The 24,740-nt window shown below is 38.0% G+C and overlaps 1 protein-coding gene across 2 annotated transcripts in view; it reads left to right on the top strand.

Moving 5' to 3' along the window:
- dco (discs overgrown casein kinase 1) overlaps positions 1-24,740 on the top strand; it is a 48,828-nt gene that overhangs the window by 15,532 nt on the left and 8,556 nt on the right. Inside the window, exons 3-8 of one of the 2 annotated variants that reach the window (XM_083110717.1) lie at positions 4,955-5,065; positions 5,673-5,821; positions 8,065-8,293; positions 10,059-10,229; positions 12,083-12,231; positions 13,337-13,496. In XM_083110717.1, the coding sequence (XP_082966843.1) occupies positions 4,955-5,065; positions 5,673-5,821; positions 8,065-8,293; positions 10,059-10,229; positions 12,083-12,231; positions 13,337-13,496 (969 nt within the window). Of the gene's footprint in view, positions 1-4,954; positions 5,066-5,672; positions 5,822-8,064; positions 8,294-10,058; positions 10,230-12,082; positions 12,232-13,336; positions 13,542-24,740 lie in introns of both variants that reach the window. The other variant, XM_083110718.1, reaches the window with a different exon arrangement.

Genomic DNA, 24,740 nt, shown 5'->3' with positions numbered 1-24,740 from the left:
TCATCATCACAACCATGAAGTGTCCGTGAATCTACAGAGCATTCCCTGACATTCGCTACGAGACTCGGCGGCAAGCGGCCCGGCATCAGCGCTTGTCTTTCCCGGTGAACGGGTCCGCGGCAGTCGCTTATATTAAACCTCGTAAAAAAGTTTAGAGTAACGGGGTCAGTTCTGAATAAAAGTGGAAAGAAAAATGGGGAAATAAAGTATACAAAGACAATCCGCACACCATCCGTGAGTTAAAAGAGAGTATTGTACGAGAAATCGGGAGAATGACAGTAGACGAACTTGCGCGTGTAAATGCCAATTTCCTTCGGAGATGCCAGGAATGTGTTGCAGCAGAGGGTCATCATTTTCAACACCTTCTGTAGTCAAGGTTAGTACACAATATGAAAACTTTAATTTTAATAGCCGACTCCAGCGACTGTCGCTGACCCATTCACCGGGAAAGACGAGCGCTGATGCAGGCCGCTTGCCGCCGAGTCTCGTAGCGAATGTCAGGGAATTTTCTGTACAATATAATTGAACATTAAGATTTTGTACACAGGAGATGTGCTATGCAAGAAATTTCAGCGGAAAATTGTCGAGTCTGAATTTTTCTCTGAAACTTTTGTGTTCCTAGCCTTCGCAGCTTTGCACAGAACAATTTGCTACTGTAAAGGCACAGGATAGCTACGAATGAAGGAGCCACCTTTTGATCATCAATTACGTTTAACAATGAGAACATATAATATTGGCAACTTTTTATTTTCTGAAGATCAATTTCAGCTCCATTTAAATCAATGCAAGCTTGGAGACGTTTTAAGGTCTGAAACTCCCGGTTGCATCAAATAGCTTGTTGATTCTTGAGAATTTGAGATAGTGTCACTTTTAAGTGTGCTACAGGTTCACATTCCTGCAGCATTCGTCGCTGAACCTCAGCTACACGATATTGTAACACCATTAAGCCTTGTTTCCATGATATGAAAAACTATCAGCATATTTAGTTTTTCACGATATTGGTAATGGAAAATACACGTACACATTTGACACGCTGCTCAATACTTTGGAAACTCGCTGCCATTCTAAACATCCACTTCTTCAACTATGTCAGTTACAGTTAGATTTTATTTACGTGTAAGGAAAGAAAAAAATACTAGAATACTAATGCAAAAGCTAGTGACAAAATGTGCCCCCTTAATTTGTGACCACCCTGTATAATCAGTGAATGCCATAACCCAAGTTGGTGTGAGCCCGTAGCGATCGACATAGTCTTTTTCTACACCCATGGGGGTTTGTGAATCCTGTTAAGTATCCATGGAATATTTCATCGGGAGCCGTGATCGCAGATCTAACTCGTTGCAGCGCGTAGTAAAATCCGACGCAGTTGTGTTGCTTGGCGTTACACGATCCCGCGCGCTTGGAAGCGGCTTGTTTATCTCCAGGTCACTCGTTGCTACAAGCCACTACAACGTTGCCGCTCTAGTCACGAGGAAGAGGGCGAAGCTCCTTCGGCCATTAGTAATTAATGAAGCCGTTTATTATGACTGTCCTCGCCGAAACCAACCATCTGCGTTATCGTCTAAAGAGCTTGGATCGCTTTCTCTGTGGTTTCGCACATAAAAGAAACTACTCTCTGGAATAAGAAACTACAGGGTGATCCAAAAGTCACGCAACTAATTAATTGCGTCATGAAACATATGTTCATTTGGATGTTTTTCCATACAGTTATGCATTATATTAGTTTACATTGTCACAGAAGTGTGTAAGAAAAGTGATTTCCCCTCCAAATCGACGGAGAGAGACAACCGCTGTGACGTAATTCGAGTTGCGTAGCTCCACTGTGGGAAGTGAACATGCGGGCAACAGGAATTTGACGGCTTTTAGTCGAATCAAGGTACGACACATTAAGAAGTCTGCAATGATATGGCGTGCCCAGAATTTTTGAAAGGGGGGGCCGGTAACGTGTACTTTTCTTCAGTAGTCTTTTATTTTGCCATCATTTCCTACCTTTGACGTTCTTTATGCTAAGCCAAAGGGGGTTATGACCCTCACCAACCTCCCTTGGGCACGCCACTGAGATTTAAACAGGATATAAACATTTATTTAAGCACTTGAACATAACTGGTGTGTTACTCAACGAAGACGTTCATTACACAATAATTAAAACTAAAAAAAATATTTTTCGTGGGAATTGGAAATTACTGTGCAAATGCGAACATAAGTGTTTCCTTTGAGCAGAAAAGTTTAACTTGAGCATCGCTGGTGCAAAAACAATTATCTTGCTACATAGGCAACGCACATGCGTGTAATTAATGCGCGTGTGCGTATCTTCATTTATAGACGAGTAAAACCGTTCTTGAAAAACTGTAAATGCATGAAGTGCACCGGAGAGAGAGCTGGGCAAGGCGGCGTGCTTTTGTTTTTAATTTCGAGCCGTCATGCTTGAAGGGCCGGCATTCTTTCTTTTAGTGTTTCCGCAGTTTTTCAAGAGAAAATGTGAAAGTGTTTGTTGTCAAACCTTTTGAGCGTGTGTTGTGGTAAATAAGTTAAACTTTTTTTCGCTGAGCATCGAGCATGGAAAAAAATGTTATTGTTCAGCTAGTCCTTGCAGCGACTTTTAGACAAGGGGGGCTTTTCCCTATATACTTTGAAGGGTGGAAAATGGCCATATGTGCCGGAGCTAAAAAAAAATTAAGCGATCTTCACTCTTCAGTTAGGGGGGGGGGCTATTCGGCAGCAGATAATATTAAAATGGCACTTCAGTTGCGAATTTGCAATCTTATTGGGTTCTCAATCTTCTCAGTCATTGGCAAAACTGATCCAAACATCACGAACAGTTGTTAACATAAAAAATTATAGTTTGTTTTGCATCATAGAGCATTATTCATTTCGATTTCAAAACAAATATTCACATGTGAACGCTACTTATTAATGCTATTTTACAATGCTATTTCACGACTCAAGGATATTTAGAGAAGGTTCATTGTGATTTACTGCACACCTTATGGAATTGAATTGCTACCATCTCTATAAAGTTATGATGTTATATAAGAATACTTAAGTGGTTTCTTTTAAACTATTTTTATTTTGTATTTGTCACACACACAGATGCCGTACATGAATATGATCTGAATTATATTGGGACAAATTACAGTAAAACCTCGTTAATCTGGACTAATGGGTGGGATAAGTTGACCGGTGCAACGAAAGTCAGGATTAACTGACATAACCTAAGAGAACAGTAGAAATTGCATTAAAACTCCATTTATAACTACAAAACATGTTTATTATGGTGTATTTAAAGGGCATAGGCCTAATACACTATACAGTACAATAAAATGTAAAGCAATACGACAATGCAGTGCTTCTAGCCACATTTAAAACCTTGCATTGTTGTTTTTTTCCCCTGTTGCCATTTGTCTGTCTGGCTTATCGGGGTTCGAATTAACGAGGTTTTACTGTAGTTGCAGATTGGGGTAAAGTGAGGTAATGTGTGTACTTTGCACCATGCCACGAGACATATATCGGAGGATGTGGGGTGTACACACATCCTTCGATCTCTGCCGTTTTGGTGATGTGATCAACACCATTCTCCAACCACCTGTATCCCCCAGGGCTGCCCTCAGGTACACATTCATTTCAGACTCAAATCAAGGGGGCAAAGGTGACCGGAGCATGGTGCTGATTACATGACCTCCAAAATGAGGGAGATCAAGAATGCGAGGGGCCCTACCCCCACATCCCCTAAAATGTGCCTTTACGGCATGGTGAACTTTACCCTTTTTTACCTATTGAAAATATCTAGGCACGAGCGAAAGCAAACCTCATGAAGTTTTATGTGAATGTTCTAGAAGGATTTCTAAGCAGATGGAATTTCATCTTGGTTTTTCGAGAAGAGAGGAAAATTTGAAAAAAAGCTGCCCTCTTGTTGGCCAAAAGTCCAGCCGAGGCTTAAGAACTTTTGTTGGTGACTTTTTCCCATACCAGACACAAGTTCATGTTTTGTATTTGCTAACGTGTTGATGCATGTAGCTTAGGACCTGCATGGATGTAATCAACAACGATGACATCCTTGTTTTCCTTCCAAGTACAACCTGGATACATCAGCAGTTCGTTTCGTTGATATGCAAAACTAACAATCAAGATTTTGGCTTGTGAATCTGGGAAGCTTTAACTTTCTCAAGTACGTCTGCACTTAACATAAATGTATGTGCACACGCACTGAAGAGAAGAGAACCCGTGAGAGGAAGGAACACCTCAAGAACTATTTGTATGCAGCTACAGGGAACCTGCTTCCTGCAATGACTCACCTTGAATTAGACAATACGCAGTTAATACATTATGCAGGACCCACACTTCTATAAGTAAGCGAACTGCATCGACAATAAGCCACAGTTCTTGCACTGCTTGCCTTCTCCCGTCCTGTCCCAATACTGTTAATTGTTCCTTAACATCACTTCTTTTTGTCTTGTTGTACTTTAGAAAGTTATCCCAGCACAACTTTGTAAGCATCTGTGTGCTTTTGTTTTGTATTCTTTATTATTATTGTACGTTGGTTTGAAGCAACTTTTTGGAACCTGGTGGAAACACATTAGTGATGTGGCTGAACATGTTGTACTCATATTTACTGAACAAAAGAACATGCACAAAGTGCAATCTATAGGTAACTGTTATGTTACAGTGTGTGAAATAGTTACAAGTTACACAGGAATGTTCACCCTCGAGAAATCTCTCTCCCTCTCTTTGTGTGTAATTATACTTTGTTCTTGTTACTACATTCTGTGTAAAATGAGCAGGTGTTACAGTTGGAATTTGTTACTTTATTGTGCCTCATTGACCATCAATATCTCAGTGGTGTTAAATGTACATGTCTAGGATTATATTATTTGAACTTCATTTTTTTTATAGGTAATTTATAATTGTTCTTTTTAAAAATTCCTTGGTACTAAATCCGTACCTCTTCTCTTTACAGGCACAAACATCACCACAGGGGAAGAAGTTGCGATAAAATTAGAATGTATAAAGACAAGGCATCCGCAGCTGCACATAGAATCCAAATTTTACAAAATGATGCAAGGTGGAGGTATGTAACTTTTTGAATTAAACTTTCAAGTTGATTACATTTTTATCTTCGTCTAATAAAAGTGTACTGGTGGATCTGATATTTTGAAGGCAGTCTCTAGTACATTGCTGTGGATGGCCTCCCTGATGGCGTAGTGGTAATGTCATCAACTTGCAATCAAGGGGTCCCAGGTTCGATACCCAGTGGAGGCATATGTCACAGTGGTTCGGATCCCACTTGAAACTGTAGGTCCAGTCCCGATTAGCCTTTCTGTGCATAAAGTTGACTTAAAAAACAATTAAATCTAGTGGATTGCTATTTTAAATATACAGTTGCAGCATAATAATTATCTTGTAACTCTTACAATTATTCATGATAATTGTAAACTGTTGAAACGCTCTTGCATGTATTATTGTTTGCTAGAATTTCTTTACCATTATTTGATTCACTTTTTTCATAAAAAGAGACTGAATTGTATATGTCCAACTGTAGAACAAGTAAATTTATAGTTACTGGAAGCACATTAGTATTATGGTTATTAATCCTAAACATGTGCTAGTAATTTTTCAATAATAATAGTAATGTATCAAATAATTGTATACTTTCAAATGCCTTTCTCTTTTTTCAGTCGGCATACCCACTATAAAATGGTGCGGTTCAGAAGGTGACTATAATGTCATGGTAATGGAGCTCCTGGGGCCATCTTTAGAAGACCTTTTCAACTTCTGCTCACGGCGATTTTCTCTTAAAACTGTTCTTCTTCTTGCTGATCAATTGGTAGGTACACTTGCAAGTTGTTGTCAGACGCATTTATTTTCTGCATTGAATGTATTTTTGTATTCTGAATCTTTCATCCTTGTAATTTTTAAAATATTATTGTAAAATGAAGTTAAAGTAATCATTAATTTTTAAATTGATTCACCTTCTCTTTAGACTGAAAAGGGATAATATTCTAAAGAGGTGAAGTTCTTGGAACACACTCAAATGCCAACCTCTTTTCCATGTAATATTCTCTGGGAATTGCATTCTTGCAGCAAACACGGCTTTTTGCTCTTCGATTCATGGTTGGAAAAATCCTCATGTTTCTGTTATCCTGTGTCTTGTCCAACTGAATGCTGAGTGCCCATTTTACAGCCTCAGCTTTTATCTATTTTTGTTCTTACAAGTGTTTTATTTTTAACTTGTTAAGATGATTCATCTCCAGTCAAAATATTTCTTTTCTATAGTGACTTAAAATTAGTTCTGTCCAATATCATGAAAAGTGCAAATAATGCAGCATCCATTGTAATTTTTAATAATCAATTGTTTCATTCATTGTGTATTTCATTAAATTTTCCAGTCGGTAATTAATATCCCCCTCCCAACCCCCATTTTCAAATGTTCACCACTTCCATTAACGTAGCTGTGATGGAATTTGAGGTTGGCTTGCTAGTGAAGTATGTTGTGACTCAGGTTTTATCTCCAGTTGTCACAAATTTCAAAAACATATTAATAGAGGCATATATTTTTTTGTAAATATAAAAGCAAAATTTCGGTACAAAAACAGTCAATTTCGTATTCAAAAGCAGTGAATAAAATAAAATTTCCGTGTTACAGCGGTGAAAAATCTATATGAAATGACGTTTTGTTTTTAAAATTGTGACCCTAATCCTAAATTTGATTTAAAAAATCTTATTACACAAAATAAACATATTCCTTCTGATAGCACATTTATGTAGTTACTACAGTATTAATTTTATTCCTGTATAGTTGGGTCAGTTTTTGCTTTTCAAATATTTACAGTAGAATTAATAAATTTTCCATGAATTACATAACCCGCAGGATAATTCAAACTTCATAAAGTGTCGCGTCAGTAAATGAAAAAAACACTAAGTTGCTGACCAAGGTAGTTTATTAAGATGTAAAAATACTTCATATGTAACGTTTCAACCCTGTATCAGGGTCTTCCTCAGAAGAAGAACTGAACTAAAATGATGAAATATACTACACACAGAAAGATTACATACACATAGCAGGGTCACTAGTCACACAAACAAATCAATTTGACAGTCCTTATCTTGGAAGGAGAAGACATCATGAATTGGAATGGAGGACTCAAGATAAACAAGGAATGGAAGAGTGTGTTAGAGAAAGTTGAAAGGATGAAGAAAAGGAATGAGGATAAAAAAAAGAAGGAAGAAAGAGAAGAGAAGAGAAAAGATGATGACCAGAGGAGGAGGTATTCATCCATATCCAGAAAGGCAGGAGGGATGGGGTAATGGTAAACAGGTGGTTCCATACTCTTGCTAATCTTGACCTGTCAATCACCTGTCAGTGTGGTAGACCCATTAGTCAACTGTCAATAGGTGATATGTTTAATTCCTTTGGAGAAATCTTCCAAGATAAGGACTGTCAAATTGATTTGTTTGTGTGACTAGTGACCCTGCTATGTGTATGTAATATTTCCCTGTGTAGTATATTTCATCATTTTAGTTCAGTTCTTCTGAGGAAGACCCTGATACAGGGTTGAAACGTTACATATGAAGTGTTTTTACATCTTAACAAACTGCCTTAGTGCTTTTTAATATGGAAACAAGGCTTAATTATATTACAGTAAATGAACTGTAAATTTTGTATTTAAGTCTAATTCGCATTTTGCAGTTCATTTCACATCAGTTCGTGACATGAAAAATGAACATTACAGCATGTTATTTCACATTTCGTGTTTTTGTCAAAAGTGAAATATGCATGCGTCTGGTAATTAATACCTATTCTCTCATCCCATTTTCAAATTTCACCACTTCCATTAACAAAACTGTGATGGAATTTAAGCTTGACTTGCTAGTGAAGTCTGTTGTGACTCAATTTTTATCTCCAGTTGTCACAAATTTACCTTATGTGCTTTGTAACCTATTTTAATAGCTACTACAATCATGTGAATTTTGGCTTTTTCAAAAGTGAATGCTGTTGGTAACACATTTCATGTATTCCTCCCTTTTTAAACTTCATTTCTCATACATCATTGTCAATTTTCTTTACAGATATGCAGAATTGACTACATCCACAGTAGAAATTTCATTCATAGGGATATCAAACCTGACAATTTTCTTATGGGTTTAGGAAAGAAAGGAAACCTTGTTTACATAATAGACTTTGGTCTGGCCAAAAAATATAGAGATGGAAGAACACATCAACATATTCCTTACAGAGAAAACAAGAATCTGACCGGAACCGCAAGATATGCAAGCATTAATACTCATCTAGGAATTGGTAAATAGTTCCTCCCCCCTCCTGTTTGTAATGGTTTTTAGTCCTTTTTGGACTTCACATGTAAAATCTTAACATTTTGCTTTAGTAATAATATTGACTGTGGGTGTATAAACTTTAAGTGGCATTATGATACTAGATTTAATATTAATAAATTCTCTCGGGCTATCGACCAGGTCAATTCTGGGAAAAATTTCCAAGCTTTGGAGAGCTAACGTCACTCTCATCTTCAGGGTAGAAGTGGCACTTGTATTGACCTGGTCGAAATCCTGAGAGAATTTATTCATATTCGTTGCCGGGAAAGCTTCAAGAGTTACTAATGTTTGCAAACATAAATTATACCAAGAGACAGCATATTTTCAAATTACAATAACACTGATTGTTAGCAGAAAGTGGTCATCAGTGGTTAAATTGATAAGCCAGACAGATATATTTTTATGAATAGAAAGTTGCCAAATAATTCAAAATTGGGCTGTTATGTGTTTTTAGAAATGTTTCTCATGAATTTCATTACATTTTTTACCTTTATCTGGTTAAACATACTTCAAAACAACACATTTGCAGCAATGCAGTCTTGATGCCTTGTTTAATTTTGGTATAGAATTACACTAGCTATATTTTTATACGTTACCAATTTTCCATTTTATTAGTTTGAGTTTCTCGGTAGAATACTAGGAGATATTCAGAGTATGTGCATTCAGTGATTGACTCGAATTAATTTCTCACATGCAAATTTATTTCCCCCTTTTTAAAATCATTCATTATTCACAGTAAAATGTTGTGTGTTTGTGATAATATTTCAGTAAAGGTTAAAAATCCACCATCTCTTATGCAAAGTGAAAATTAATTTTATTAATAACCTGGTGTTCCTTTGTAAATTTCCATTCATACAATTTATGTAACCATCGTACAATCTCAATGTTGTGGTTAGCCTAAAGAAGCACAAAAGCAATGTAATATGAGAGCGGCAAGCAAGGTTTTCCCTTTTAATACCTTCAGCCATTCAGGTCCTGGCAAAAGACCATGTTAAACATTAGAACGTTCATCTGGATCTTACGTTTTCTATAACTCTTGTCTCTCCGTGTTATACATTTGTTGCCAGGCAATATCCAATCTCACTTTCACATTCACCATGTGACCTTGAATTTCTAACAGGAGTTATTAATGCAAGCGGAGGTGGGGAGAGATGAGGCATGGCTGAAGAGGGGAGAGGCACAATTTGCATTTGTCACACCTCCCTTGATTGTCAGGAAGGGAAGATGCACTTCTTCCATCCCCGGAGTCCACAGAGCTTTTTGCACGGAGCCTTCTGCCTTGTATTGTCTATGATAGGCTGGTGCCAGTGACTTGTCTCACTGCTTCAAAGATATCTGTTTCCGAGATGCTTCAGTCTGATACAATTTGCCCAAGGCAATGCAATGAACAAGAGTCTCATCTAGTGGTTATAGCTGATAAAGAAAACCTGCATGGGATAGGGTGGAACATGTTATCTTGATGGAAATCTTGAACTCCCAAGAGCAGCATTCCTTCAAGCAAGCACAGTTAAACACACACAACTGAAGTTTTTTCTTGTTGGGACTGAACTCGTTGAGCGTATAACTCAAAAAACAATATAACTGAAATATAATAGTACACAACCTTAGGGGAATTGGCAGGGACCGCCAGAAAGAAAACACTATATTGTGACAGTTTTTTTAAATTTTGAAAGGAATCTGCTTCCATGGTCATTGACTTTTGAGCACTTGGATATTTTTGTTTCCTTTCACAGAACAAAGTAGGAGGGATGACTTAGAGTCCTTAGGTTACGTACTCATGTACTTCAACAGAGGATCTCTTCCATGGCAGGGTTTGAAAGCAGCCACAAAGAGGCAAAAATACGAAAGAATAAGTGAGAAAAAAATGTCTACACCAATAGAGGAGCTTTGTAAAGGATATTCAGGTAAGTATATTCAAATGGAACCACTGTTTTCTGCTATTAAACTACATAAATTCTAAAAGAAATGGAGGGCGGACGATGTAAAATGCTGGCTGGCACTTCCGATGGATTACATTTTGAATGTAAGTTGTGTGCATTGAACGCTGTGTAAAGTGAAAACTCATTTGGAAATGAAGTTGTCTGAATAGCATGGTTCCCACTGGCCTAGCAAACTTGGAAAATTAGGAAATCAACTTGAAGGAAATTAAATGCTTTTTTCTTTCCTTACGATGATTTCGAAACTAAACATGCATTTCACTTTTTCACCTCAAGTGGTTTTGTGTTCATATAAAAATGTTATTTTATTATATTTTCAGTCATTTGTTTTTGAACCATGTGGAATAAGCTTGATTCATTAGATAACATGCAAAGTTGAAGGCAACACTTTTTAGTGTGTTGAAATACAGGGTCTTTCTTTCCCCTTTGTGTGGATGCACAAGGAAAACATTTCCAACATCCCCCGTAACAATTAACGTGCTTATTTTGAATGTAATTGTAACTATAATTCTGAGAACTAGAAGTCATTTCGAATCTAGCAGCTTCCATGGCGGAGATATCGCATGTGATTTGACGGGAGTTGGCGTCCGGGCGGTTGCCAAGCATACCGCCGTTAGGCGCACAAATTGTAAAGAAAGACCCTGTATTATAAAATGAAACCTTAAAAATAATAATGGATAAGCATTCCATATATAAATGGATTTCTTAAAAATAATAGCAAGGATAATGAGTATAAATGATAAAGAAACAACAAGACATAGACTGGAAGGAAAGTCATGAATACTGTAACAATGAAATATACAAGGTGTTCTTTCAACTCCACTTGGTCTGATGATGCAAACAAGAAGTTTGTGAACCGTTGCCTGTATATAAAAAATAATGTGCTGGTGCTGTTTATAAATATAGGATATTTCAAATGCATCATAGAATGGTGCGGAAAGTTGTTTGAGAACCTGGAAAGTCTAGAAAAGTCAGGAAATTTGGTTTTGTGAAACGAGTGGGAACCCTTGATAGGATTTTTTCTCTTGTTTTATCTCTGTAGACGTGAGGCATTGAAGTGTCAATTTCCTGTTTGGATTTGTAAAGATTTTACTAATACAGAATAAATAGGCAGTATATAACTGCTGGCTTCCCACCATTCAGTGCTGAGTCATGTGGACACTGTTACCACTACACTCATTCATATGTGCGTTACATATGTTCTTTTGAACATTCACCACCATCTCCCCCCCCCCCCCATCCAAGTGTAATTTTCTTCCAAGTCAAAAGCCTCGTAGATTCATGATCAACACTAACACCACAAGAAACGCAGCTCCAAATAAACCTTCCATGTTGCACACATTCCATTTTGGACCACACAACACCAGTAAGGGCAGAAAGCCATAACATGAAAGGGCCATTGACCAAATCAACAGTGTGTGCAATGAGCTTTTACAATGACAGTGGCCAGTTTGCCAATATTGTTGGGTTTAGCTGATTCAGCCCTGCATTGTTGTCTTCTCTTTAGTTGGAAAGCCAATACAGTTGTGCCTTTTGCCCTGTAACAGCTCTCTGTATGCTGTAATGGTTAATACTCACTTCAAACTTTTTGTTACCGGAAATTGTTGCCATTAAGAGGAACATACACATTTGAAACAGTGCATCATTATTGTGTTAGTTGGTTGTTGTTTATGTGATTTTCTGATTGTCACTAATTTTGAGAAGCAGCTTGTAAGGAGTGTTAACAAAGCAAAGTTTCACTATTTATGAATGCATATTTTGGACATAACTAAGATTATAATTTGATGCACGTTCATTATTTTCATTCTTCTTTTCCACAGCTGAATTTGCGTCGTATCTAAATTACTGTCGATCTTTGAGGTTTGAGGAGCGACCAGACTACAGCTACCTGCGACAACTCTTTCGAACTCTATTCCACAGACAGGGCTTTACATATGACTATGTATTTGACTGGAATATGCTCAAATTTGTAAGTTTTGTCTCTCTTATTATCTAGTTTTAACTATTTTAATTGTTTCCCAAGTATGCATCATGAAGTGAAAACATCAATAATTATGTGTCATAAACTGAGAAATTACATTTTACAATGAAAATTTAGTAAAATTTGAGGTGGAGACCTATACAAGTTTTAAGTACATTATACAAACATAAATGTTAAATCTCTGATAACAGTTGGAAAGACTGCAAGCATGTTGAATGGCCAATTCATGCCACAGAAGAGTCAGGGTGTTCCATTGTGCGTGTCTGTTATCACTTTCATCGAATCATCAGTCATCCCTATCCTTATCGTGTTCTAAAGAAATAGCAAGTGGTGTAAAATACCCACTGTTGAGAAATTTTGAATTTAAGCTTTCTAGTCAAATTCTAGTTGACATAGATATGCAAAAATTATGTTGCCTGGGGGCAAACTACATTCTTTAGAAATTCACGGTGTTGTATTTACAGATATGTCAGTTATAGTAGCTTAATTTAATTTTGGAAGCTTTTGTCTCCAACTTAAAGTAATTGCTTTCCTTAATATGACCTTAAGATGAAGGTCAAATAGTATAATCTCACTTTCGTTCTTATAACAGCATTTGGTGTTTTTTTAAAGCTTGGCTCATGTTATTTGACATCATGTATTACTCATATTCTTGAACGGATAAAAGCAAGGAGGGCCAAAAGGGCTAAGTAAAAATCAAAGAAGGTAAAAGGAAACACTCACCGGACAGTAGAAAAATTCAAAATTTTCGCTAATTTCATAGCATCATCTGTGTGAGGAGAAATAGACTGAACCGGTTTTGAATTTTTCTACTGTCCGGTGAGTGTTTCCTTTTACCTTCTTTGATTTTTCATATTCTTGAACTGTATTTAAACTGGAGTGGCTGGAAAAGTGATGTTTAATAACCAGAATAGAATAGGAATAAACTTAACACAATTTTTATGACCACACTTTTTTCTTGATCATTGTAACTAGGATATGGATATAATAGCAAAAAGGTAAACTAGAATCAAATGATAATTATTAAAAATATAATTGTGTCATTTTGGTCTTTTTCTAGTTCTATTTACACTGCAATACCTTTTCCCTACAGGGTGGCTCACGTCACACTGGCCAAGAAGAACAACGTGAACGAAGGTATACTTCTCGGGCAACCCAGGGAGCTGGGGGTACGAGTGGACGTGCAAGGGCTTCCCACGATGTGACTACCACTCCAGGCGCCACTCCCACAGTGACAGCCAGCCCTGCCACTGGTGAGTTTTTCTCCTCGCACCAGCGCTCTCCACTTTGATCACATGGTACATAATCGTTGGATTTTGAAGTGAACATTTAGTAGTAGTATTGTAGTGTGTGTTCTGAGGTAAACAACAGTTGTCTTTCAACTTGACCGAGAGCAGCTGTTGTAGAAATCTTAACGTACGTGTTCAATGTTTTGTGAAAAATACAAAACTGATGTCTTTGGTGACTTTGCAGTTCATAATACAGTGGAATTCTGATTTTATGTTCCTGCTTTATACATTTCGCATTTCTGATCTCATTGAAGCAAAATGTTATTATTGGACCCACATATTTATGGTGAATGAAATGTCATGATTTCGATACAAAACTGCACATTTCAGGATGAAAAACTGTGTACATAAAGTGGCATTATGGTGTTGAAATTAATAAAATCCAAAATTTCATTTGGAAATTATACTTGTAGCAGAAAATAAACATTTCCTTTCAAAAACACTTCATGATGCTAAATTTATTCCCGTATCAAGGAGTCCAGTTTTTTAAACATTTTGAAAATTTGTGCATTTACTCACTAAATATATTGACAGTATAAAAAGTATAAAAAACTTACGTGAGTGAGTATAATAGTCGTAAAACTCCTTGAAGACGACGTTTCGTGAAGCTACGCTTCGCTTCTTCAGGTATTTCTTTTCAGTATATAAAAGACTTCGTCATATATGTAAAAATAAATCCAGGATTAGGTAAAAAAGGGTATTGGGATATGGAATTTAAAATTACATGACGTTAAAAGTGCCATGTAGGCTAAAAGATAATTCTAAAAACAACGGTGTACCCATACTACCATACAGAATGAATGACTACTGTAGCGTACGAATGCTACATCCCCTCCAATGAGAACTCCACAGATTCCGAAGCAGCGCGGGTCACTTCCGGCGTGACATGGAATTTAACAGACTCTTCACTGTTTTTTGCCCACCATTTAAGCATGTTGATCCAGGCCTCATTCAAGTTACCATCATCCCTATTTAGTTTTTACCCCCCTATCAACACAAATATTTGGGGTGTCCGAAAAATTTGATAAGATTCTAAAAGACTTCAGGTTAAAATTGGAGATGAGAGCTCCCCGAAATATAGAGGAACATTTTACTGGATCCAAAAAGGATGGAAAGGGGCGAAAAGAGGTCAGAGATGAGAAGGGTGTGTATAAGATAACTTGCTCTTGTAATAAAGCATATATCGGACAAACCGGAAGAAGCATGGGAACTCGCTGGGACGAGCATGACAAGAATATTAAGGAACAATCTCCGAAGACCAGGCTTTCTGAACATGTTCTAGAATTAAATCATAAGGTTAGAAAAAGAGAAGTGGTAAAAAGAGTTCATAAACAACCTGATATGAACGTTCAGGAGGCAGCAAATATTTGTGTTGATAGGGGGGGAAAAACTAAATAGGGATGATGGTAACTTGAATGAGGCCTGGATCAACATGCTTAAATGGTGGGCAAAAAACAGTGAAGAGTCTGTTAAATTCCATGTCACGCCGGAAGTGACCCGCGCTGCTTCGGAATCTGTGGAGTTCTCATTGGAGGGGATGTAGCATTCGTACGCTACAGTAGTCATTCATTCTGTATGGTAGTATGGGTACACCGTTGTTTTTAGAATTATCTTTTAGCCTACATGGCACTTTTAACGTCATGTAATTTTAAATTCCATATCCCAATACCCTTTTTTACCTAATCCTGGATTTATTTTTACATATATGACGAAGTCTTTTATATACTGAAAAGAAATACCTGAAGAAATGAAGCATAGCTTCGCGAAACGTCGTCTTCACGGAGTTTTACGGCTATTATACTCACTCACGTAAGTTTTTTATACTGTGAGTCCAGTTTTTGCTTCTCAATTTTTTACAGTAGAAATCAATTTTGTGTGATTTTGCTTAACTCCCAGGATAATGTATTGGTAAATAAACTAAATTTAGTGTTGTGTTCAAGAGTTAATTTTGCATTTTGCAGTTCATTTTGTGACAATAAGGGGTAGGAAAATGTACCTCATGCCTTTCAAAACCATAAAAAATGAACATTACACTGTTATTTCACATTTCATGTTTCTGTCAAAGACTAAATATGCTTGTCTGGTTCTGATACTTTCCTGCATTGTAAGTTCCTCAGCCACAGTCCCCTGAAAAACATGTAATCAAGGTCCCACAATATTTCCTGGGTATTCTTGGCTGGGGCAAATACTTGAAGTAAAGAAAGATGGTGGATATGATGAAACATCAACAAGCAACAACAGGTGACATGATGCACTGTATTCAGAAAATGGGCCAGCCCGAGTGTCATGCAAACAAGAAGCATCTCATGTCGGTTGTTGCCTGTTTTGTTAGAAAAATCAAGTTCTCAAAAATGGCCGTAAAAATGTTGATAGAGTGCATCTTAATTATATATTACAATTTAAAATGCAGAAAAATTTCATGCACTTTGCTTCCTTGAGACGAGAAAGCTGAGTTGTATAAAGAAGGAAACAAAATCTGGGAACCTAAACATTGGGATTCCAGTGAACACCTGTGAAAAGTCTAGGTTGGAAACTGCAGAGGACGGCTTTGTTCATAAAAAATGGAGAATGTGGTGACTTTTTAAACTACTAACTATAAATGGAAGACGTGCTCATTTTTATTAGTATGATGTTAATGCATTACTTAAATTCAGGTATTTTTTTTTCTTTCTTTCTTTACCCACTATATTATGAGTGTCATCAGAGGACTTGCACCTGGAGACACTGCAATAAGTTTACTCAGAGATCAAAATTTTGAAATGCTATATTCTTCTTTTGAATTTGAATTATGAAATCTCAAATCTGCTGGATTTCAAGCATGGCTCTTCTTCAGGCTACTTCCGAATGTACTGAATTCAGTCCCACCACTTTTTTTTTGGTATATGTGTTTCAATGCATTTGCAAGCTATTGCTGCCTACTTTTTATTGTCTGTTTTTCTACCCAATTAAAAAAAATGTGTGCATGTAAGTGAATCCTAATTTCAAAGACAAGCTTGATTTGATTTTTTCTTTCCAATTGTCCCAATATACATCTTTACTGCTAAATGTAGCTCTGCAGGTTGTATATTTGTTTTATACGCACCTAGTCTCAGGAGCTTCTGAAAAGCATGAGTTATTTCCACCTGCTAGCATGCCTTTTGTGCAGTCATTTCACTAAGTATTCTAGGTGAAACCCTGATAGTTTTTCTTGTATGAACGCATTGCTTGCATTATAGAATTATTTTCCTATAGTTTACGGTTTTTACAAGCATAAGAAAACAGTTTTTCTTTATGACGTTTCAGGAGAACACACGCTCCTTTCATCAGACATTTATTTTCACTTTGACTAAAGATAAAGTTATAACAATGGTTAGTAATTTTTTAAACAAAAAGAATCCGTTATATAATGGATGTTGTCAATGTTACATTGTTGTACCCGGTGGAGGCACCTAGTGGTTCCGATCCCACTTTAAACTGTAGGTCCAGTCCTGATTACCTTGAGCATAAAGTGGACTTAAAACACCAAGTCAAACAAACAAACAAAAGTATATTGGTTTTTCTTGTATGTACGCATTGCTTGCATTGTAGAATTATTTTCCTGTAGTTTACGGTTATTACAGACTGATGAAGGGAGAGTGTGTTCTCCTGAAACGTCACAACGAAAAACTGTTTTCTTATGCTTGTAATAACCATAAACTACAGGAAAATAAAAGTATATTGTGTTTGAATGTGAAACTTTGTTGTTTGATCCAGCTATTATACTGGTTTTGAAATATGCTACGGTTGTTACGTGTCCACCACTGTTTTCTTTGCTTATGGCATTAATGTTCCTTCAATCACCTCTGTGGTGATGAAAGAGAGAACATACTGTATTATAGTAACTTAAAGTTGAAAAGACCAAGACAAAACCATGATTTTTCATTGTTTTAAGTAACAATTATTCTCGTGTCGAAATCTATCTGTTTTGCAGCTATATGAAGATGGAAGGAGGCACAGGCCTTCCATCTGTCCCTATTCTGAGCAAGATCTGTTTACGTACTCTTTTTCGTCCCTACCAATTTCCTTTAGGTCCATCTCAACATTATCCCTCCATCTCGTCTTGGTCTTCCTACTGGTGTCTTACCATCAGGTTTCCCAACAAGAATCCTGTAAACTCTTCTTTCCTCTCCCATTCGTGCCACATGGCCTGCCCACCTAAGTCTTCTTGATTTAATCATTCTAATAATATCTGGACATTAATAGAAATTATGTAGTTCTAAATTATGTAACCTTCTCCACTCACCTGTCTCGTCATCCCTTTTAGGCCCAAATATTTTCCCAATGACCTTATTTTCCGCGAAACTGTTTTTGCTTCTTCGTTCTATTAATTTCAGTGGCTGCTGCCACCATCCTCGTTGGAACTTGCTGTACTGTTGCTTGGCGTGCATCTTTTGTTTGTAGTTCTCTGGCTGCCGCTAGGTACGCTGTTTTTAACTGTGCGTCTGGGTCCATGTCATCTGCTATTTGCGGGCGATAACTGTTGTAGTAGGGGAATCCAAGTGTAGTGCGCTTGTCCGCTATCGATGTTTAGCTCGTGCGGGAAGTGCATTATGGCTTGCGTTTCCTTGATTTTGGTGTCTACGAGCGTGTGGGCAGTGTGTTTGACTTGAACCTTTTGAATCTTATGGCTATTGTATTTGATATGTTTAGAAAGACCAGTAGGGGGTTGGGCTTTTTCGCATCTGTTAGGTGCTGTTGGATTCTTTCATTGACAGATCTGATGGAGCTGCCGATGTAGAGTCCCAACGCAAATATTTCTGCCGTGCGATGCGCGACACAACTCAAGAAGCAGTGTTGCTAATGGAGCAGATAGAAAAATCGCTGCAGTGCGCCGATGCACGGCTGTTACGTACAACAAGGAAATTAGAGAATTCAGGTCTATCTAACGTTGAGTTTTAAACGTAATGCATTATACCAGGACTAGGATTAATATGTACTAACAAGTGGGCTTTGTATGTAGCTACATACAAATGGACTAAAAATTCGCAAAATATGAACTAACGCATACGTAAAATTACCAAAAATGCTGCAAAGAAGACTTCTTCATACGATTCCTTATTTGAGTGATTTCAAACAAAATAAAAAAAATATTATTTTTCATTGCATTAAGAGTGGGCTGGAGGTTGGCATGAAAGTAGTTTCCTGGCCCGATGCGATACAGAGACACCTAGCGACATATCAGAGGACTAGGAATTCTTTTCGGCTGTCCTAAGCCTGAGGCCAGAGAACCTTCCTTCCTTCACCACCCCCTCCCCTCCGCGTGACTCCCGCAGGGAGGTTTCCAGGAAAAGGACACCCACCTGTTTCTTTTAATTCTGGTTTCGGAGGCTAAAATTTCTCCACTGGCAAAGCAATTCGCATTTCTCTGCTTGCTGGCTGATTCTTGCATGGAGCGAGACGAGTGGCAGGCTCCAGAGACAGAACATTCATGACTAAAGTTTTGATTGAATAAATTTGGTTGATTACAGTGGCTACTATAATTATGTTGAATTTTCTTGTTGAGGTTGGAATTTTATCAATTGAGAGTAAAGAAGGCGGTAGAGAATATCTGTTGAAAGAAAGTATTTTCCTTTGAAGGGGGTGTTTTTTTATACAAAATCAATATAATAATAATAATAATAATAATAATAAGGCAAGAATTAGTAACAATTATTATTTCAACTATTAACGAATCGAGTTCCTATTAGAGATGGGCAGGAGCGAAACTACCTGGAATTTAAAAAGGGGAAACGTGGACATGCGTAATAACATATGGAAAAACTGAAAAGGAGAAAGACGGACAAAACAATGTAACAAAATGTACAGTAGTAACAAAGATGTCAGGAAACAATAGTATAATATTGAACATACACTTTGATGAAGTAGTTTTCTTTGTTATGATCTGAATTAAGTCCCTTTGCACAGTTCTCATCGTTGGAGTTCACAGCAGCTTTAATCGGTCAAGATTGATTGATTTTGTTTATTTTACTTCGCCTTTCTGCCACTCTTGGCTAATGATGATATGATGTAATCGATGAAGAGACGCTCACGAAGGACACGTATGCCCAGACCGGATTCGAACCCGGGACCACTGGCGTCGTAGCGAAATGAGATAAATACTCCGCCACGGGGCCGGCTAATCGGCCAAGGGTGGGGACAAACTCTCAGTGATGATGGGAATCCCCTGTGGAAACATATGACCAGTTCCTGCATCACATTAGTTGCTCTCTCCTATTGTGATTTTTCCCAATGTTAATTGATTGCTTGCCAAGTGAAATTTAGTCCAACTAATTATAGTATGATCTTCAAGATCAGCACTATACGTGTTACAAAGTACTCTTAAAAAAATCCCAGTGAATTGGCCAAAATAAAGTGACAGAATTTCGAGGAGAGGCCGAGCCTCTGTGGACCCACACTTGGTTACGCCAATATACGTAAGTAAACCCGTGGTGCTACAGCCCCTGAGGGCCAGAGCCCACCTACCGACTGTAGGCGTCACTTCCAGTCCAACCAGTTATGTGCGGTCAGCACGACGAACCCCTAATCTTTGTTGTAGGTTTCCGTGACTCATTCATAGCTTCCCAATCTCCTCACGATGGTGGGTGGCAACCGGCCCTATACACAGGCCGAAATCTCAGGAGAAAAGTTGATACGTTTCCCCTAAGAGACTCAAACCATGATGCATCGGACCATACAGTCACGATGCAGAACAGCAGGGCCGTAGCCAGAATTTTATTTCGGGGGGAAGGCTCATCCCTTATCAGCAGCTGCCATCTAAGGGCGAAAAAGTGGGGAATAGAACCCCTGAAAATGAATTTCTCAGTATATTACAAGTTATTGTACAGGATGTTTAATGTAAGTAAAATTAATCACCGCTATACCCTATTTTAATTACATATTTGTAGGATTTCGGAACGGTCTTCAGCTTCACCCTCCCCCCCCCCCCCCCCGGTCACGTGCCTGCGGGAGAAAATATACATAAGTGCTGATACCTTATTCTGATTGGCGTTTTAAGAATAGAATATCCTTCAGAGCTTCTCTAAGACATGGTCTTTTAAAAATCAGTTCTAGAGAAGAAACCTTGTCCAATTTACGTTTTCAACTTGTTTCCTTGTGTAGTTTTTAAAGAAGAGAAAAGTTATCACAATTGGTAATCTGCTGGACAAGATCAACGTCGAATATGTAATTGAAACAAAAATTTTAATGTTCGTACCACGATGGTTTTACTGACTGAAAAGTTTATGTTTCATAATTTTGATTGAGCAGAGGGGGCTCTCTAACTGCACCAATCGCCGCCAACCCTATGATAATCGTTTGAGTATCTTGAGTTTCTGTTTTAAGTCTACTTTATATACAGATAGACTAATCGGGACTGGATCTATATTTATAGTGGGATTGAACTAACTATTAGGCGTCCACCGGATACCAAACTCAGGATATTTTAAATTACAAGGGTCACCTTTACCATTATGCTATAGGGGATGCAAAATATATCTGAAACTAAGAAGAAATTTTGAATGCAATGTAGAACGAAGGAGGCACCGTTCACATTGAAGGGGAAGACGCCAGGAAATCCTCCCTCCACTTTCCTAACCTGTACATCTCTAATTTGATTCTCAGCGAAGGCAAGAATTTTATCCAATATTTTATATCACTTTTGTTATTTTTAATGAAGAATTCGAAGTAATAATTTGTCTTTAAATCTCAAGTTAGAAAGTCAGCAAAAATTATGTTTTTATACTAAATTTTACATTAATTGAAGATTTGCAAAGAAACGGTAAACCGTTTTGTTGGTTGATTGATTTAGTGTTTTAAGCCCACTTTATGCACAGTAAGGCTAAGCGGGACTGGACCTACAGTTTAAAGTTGAATCCGAACCACTACGTGCCTCCACCGGGTATCGAACCTGGAACCCCTTGATAACAAGGCTACGACGCTACCACTGCACCATCGGGGAGGCCAGTGTAAACTTTTCGTCATCGTTCCACTCCAAAACAGATGTTTCTGTAAGAGCCACATCAAGTTTGTTTGGAAGTAGTGATGTTCTATGACACACACACACACACGCATATATCTCCTCAACAGGTACTATAGACCAGCAATGTCAAACTCAATTCGTGAGTAGGGCCGCATAACGATAATGTCAAAACTATCCGGGCCACATATCTAGAACCCCAACACCTTAAAATCCAGAACTAAGTGGTTCGACCCAATGGGGTCGGGGAGGGGGGGATTCCAGTGATTATTATTGCAGCATCGATATGTAAATTATATAGACCTCCCCCCATATTTTTTCATGGTTATAGTATTTTACATGTTACTTTCGAGTATAAATTGGTTACAATTGTAACTGTTTGTGTGCAATTATAGTTTCGTTTCGCACAGATTTCACTGTTTTTTTTTTTTTTAACAAGCTTCTCATAAGTCTGCAATAAGTTTTTTGTTAGCATGAAACTCTTAATGCAGACAACAAATGTTTTGTCAGTCATTCTTGATCATTCGGCTGTTTCATTAATCTTCATTATGGAAAACAACTTTTCACCAAGGCAAGTGCAACCAAAATTAATAAAATTTCTACAGCAAAATAGCTTATTCGAGGGTACTGCTATTGGAGATATAAGAAAAATCAAGGATAGCCCACCTCGCGATATTTATTTTTCAATACGAGTTGCACTGCAATTAAATAAGTTCCATTCGAAGTCAGGACTTTCACACGCACCATCTTAAAGAAAAGGGAGCAGAGCAGAACAAGATTATTGCCTTTCGCACCCTATGAAGTCTTGAAACCTGTTTCCAACTTCATCACGTAGTATTTTTACTTTGGACAAATTATAACTTTATTAAAAAGTTTTAATATAACGGAAGACTGTAACTTTGCAAAATGGCCTCCACTTCCTTCAAAATATCAGCTCTTGTGTCACGGGGAGGAATCATTCAAGTAGTTTTACTGTCATATCGAGATAAGAATCGCATCCACGAGTGAAGGGACCAAACCGAGCTAGCTCACAGACGTCCGTAATTTCGCATATTGTGAGCGAAAAGGCAACAACACGAACAATTTTCGCTTTCAATTGTTCGTTGACTAAGTAATAAATCCTCTCCTCTGATTTTTTTATTAGCGTTCCTTTTCTGCAACGTTTGGCTAATGGCGACGATGAGGATGAGTAATGATATGATGAAATTGATGAAGGGACACATACAAAGAAAACCCATGCTCAGGCCAGGATTCGAACCCGCAACCTCTGGTGTCGCGACGGGTTGTGCTAACCACTCCGCCACAGATTATGGCAAATTTATTTCGTGATAAAGAAATATTTCTGAATGAATTTACTTTATCAGGGTACAAAATTTCTACGCTTTTCAGTATTCACTTCACAACAAAAGTAAGCATTTCACTTGAAAAATCTGCATTCCTCTTCTATAGTCCTTTTCTTACTCCCACGAAGTTTGGGCAGCCATATGGTTCTTTGAAACTTTTACAGAAACTGAATTTTCTTCCAGGTAAATCCTTGAAAATCAAGAAACAAACTCATAGGCGACAGAAAGTATGCACGCTGCCCTCCCCCAGCTGGCAAGATATTTTCGTACTTCAGAAGTAACATGTCCATCAGCTTGCTTAGTTGACACAACACCTACTCTATAATGGAATGTATACCTGTGTAGGGAAAATTGGTCAATGTGTTGAAGTTTGGATGAGTCTGGTCTTGTATCACGAGAAAAGAGAAAACGGGATAACTACAAATGTATAGATAATTTCAAGCATGAAGTGTTAAGTGGGGCCAAGGCATTAACGGATGCTGGGGCCTACATGCGGCCCGCGGGCCGCGAGTTTGACTGGCCGAAATATCAGGAGAAAAGTTGTTACGCTTCTTCCAGGAGACTCGAACCTGCGCGCGTCCCGTAGCTGGAGAGCCCAAAGCATAACGCCTTAGACCGGACGGTCACGATGCAGGACAGCAGGCTCGTAGGCAGAATTTTTTTTGTGGGGGGGGGGGGATGCTCATCCCTTATCAGCAGCTGCCATCTAAGGGCGAAAAAGTGAGGGAACCCCTGAAGATGAGTTTTTGTTTCCTAATTTTCATTTGGCAAAGGGGAGCTCTCTCACTGCACCAAGCGCCGTCAACCCTATGCCGGTCGTTTGAGTATCTTGAGTTTGAGTTTCTGTAAGTCTTCTTTATGTATAGATAGGCTAATCGGGACTGGACCTACATTTGTAGTGGGATTGAACTATTGGGCGTCCACCAGGTACCAAACTCGGGACCTTTTGACATTACGAGGGTCATCTTTACCATTACGGTATAGGGGAGGCAAAAATATCTGAAACTAAGAAGACATTTTGAATGGACATGTAGAATGTAGGAGGCAGGGTTCGCGCTGAAGAGGAAGAAGACGGAATTCTCCCTCCCCTTTCCTAACCTGTACATGTCTAACGTAATTCTCAACCAAGCCAAGAGTCTTGTCTAGTGTTGCCCACGAGACGAGACTTTGGCCTGTTTCGTCTCGTGGAAATGCTGTGAAATGCTGTCTCGTCTCGAAAATATTCGTTTGTCTCGGGACACATGATCAATCTCGTCTCGTCTCGAATTTTTAAAAGCCTGTCCCGTCTCGTCCCGTGGGCAACACTAGTCTTGTCCTTCTACATTTTATGTCACTTTTGTTATTGTTATGGAGAATTCAAATTAATAATTTGTCTTTAAATCTCAAGTTAGCAAGTCAGCCAAAATTATGTTTTTATACTAAATTTTAGATTAATTGAAGATTTGCAAAGAAACAGTAGACCTTTTCATGATCCTTCCACTCCAAAAACAAATGTTTTGTAAGAGTCACATCAAGTTTATGCTTGGAAATAGTGAAGTTCTAGGAACCACACACACATATATGTAAGCAACAACGATAGTAGGCTATTGTAATTTGGAGAGGATATGATTTGTGAGCGGAACAAGCATGGGAATTTAACGAAGTTCCTTTGCGAATTAATCATCAATTATGTGTGTGTGTGTGTACACGTATTTCCTATCTGCACCGTTGACTCACAAAGTACTACATGTGAGGTAAAACTATCGAAATGTAAAAAGAGGAAGGGCTACCACCCTCCCCGCCTTTTCTACATTTTATTCAAATCGAACACCAGGCAGGTATCGAGATATATATTTCGGAGGGGCGTCCTAACGTAATGTCTCAAAATAATAATATTAATAATGTTAAATTAAA

Source organism: Lepisma saccharinum, chromosome 24, assembly GCF_977018435.1.
Source record: "Lepisma saccharinum chromosome 24, izLepSacc3.1, whole genome shotgun sequence".
NCBI lineage: Eukaryota > Metazoa > Arthropoda > Insecta > Zygentoma > Lepismatidae > Lepisma > Lepisma saccharinum.
Note: the sequence above shows the minus strand (reverse complement) of the source record. Positions and strands in the feature narration are given on the sequence as shown.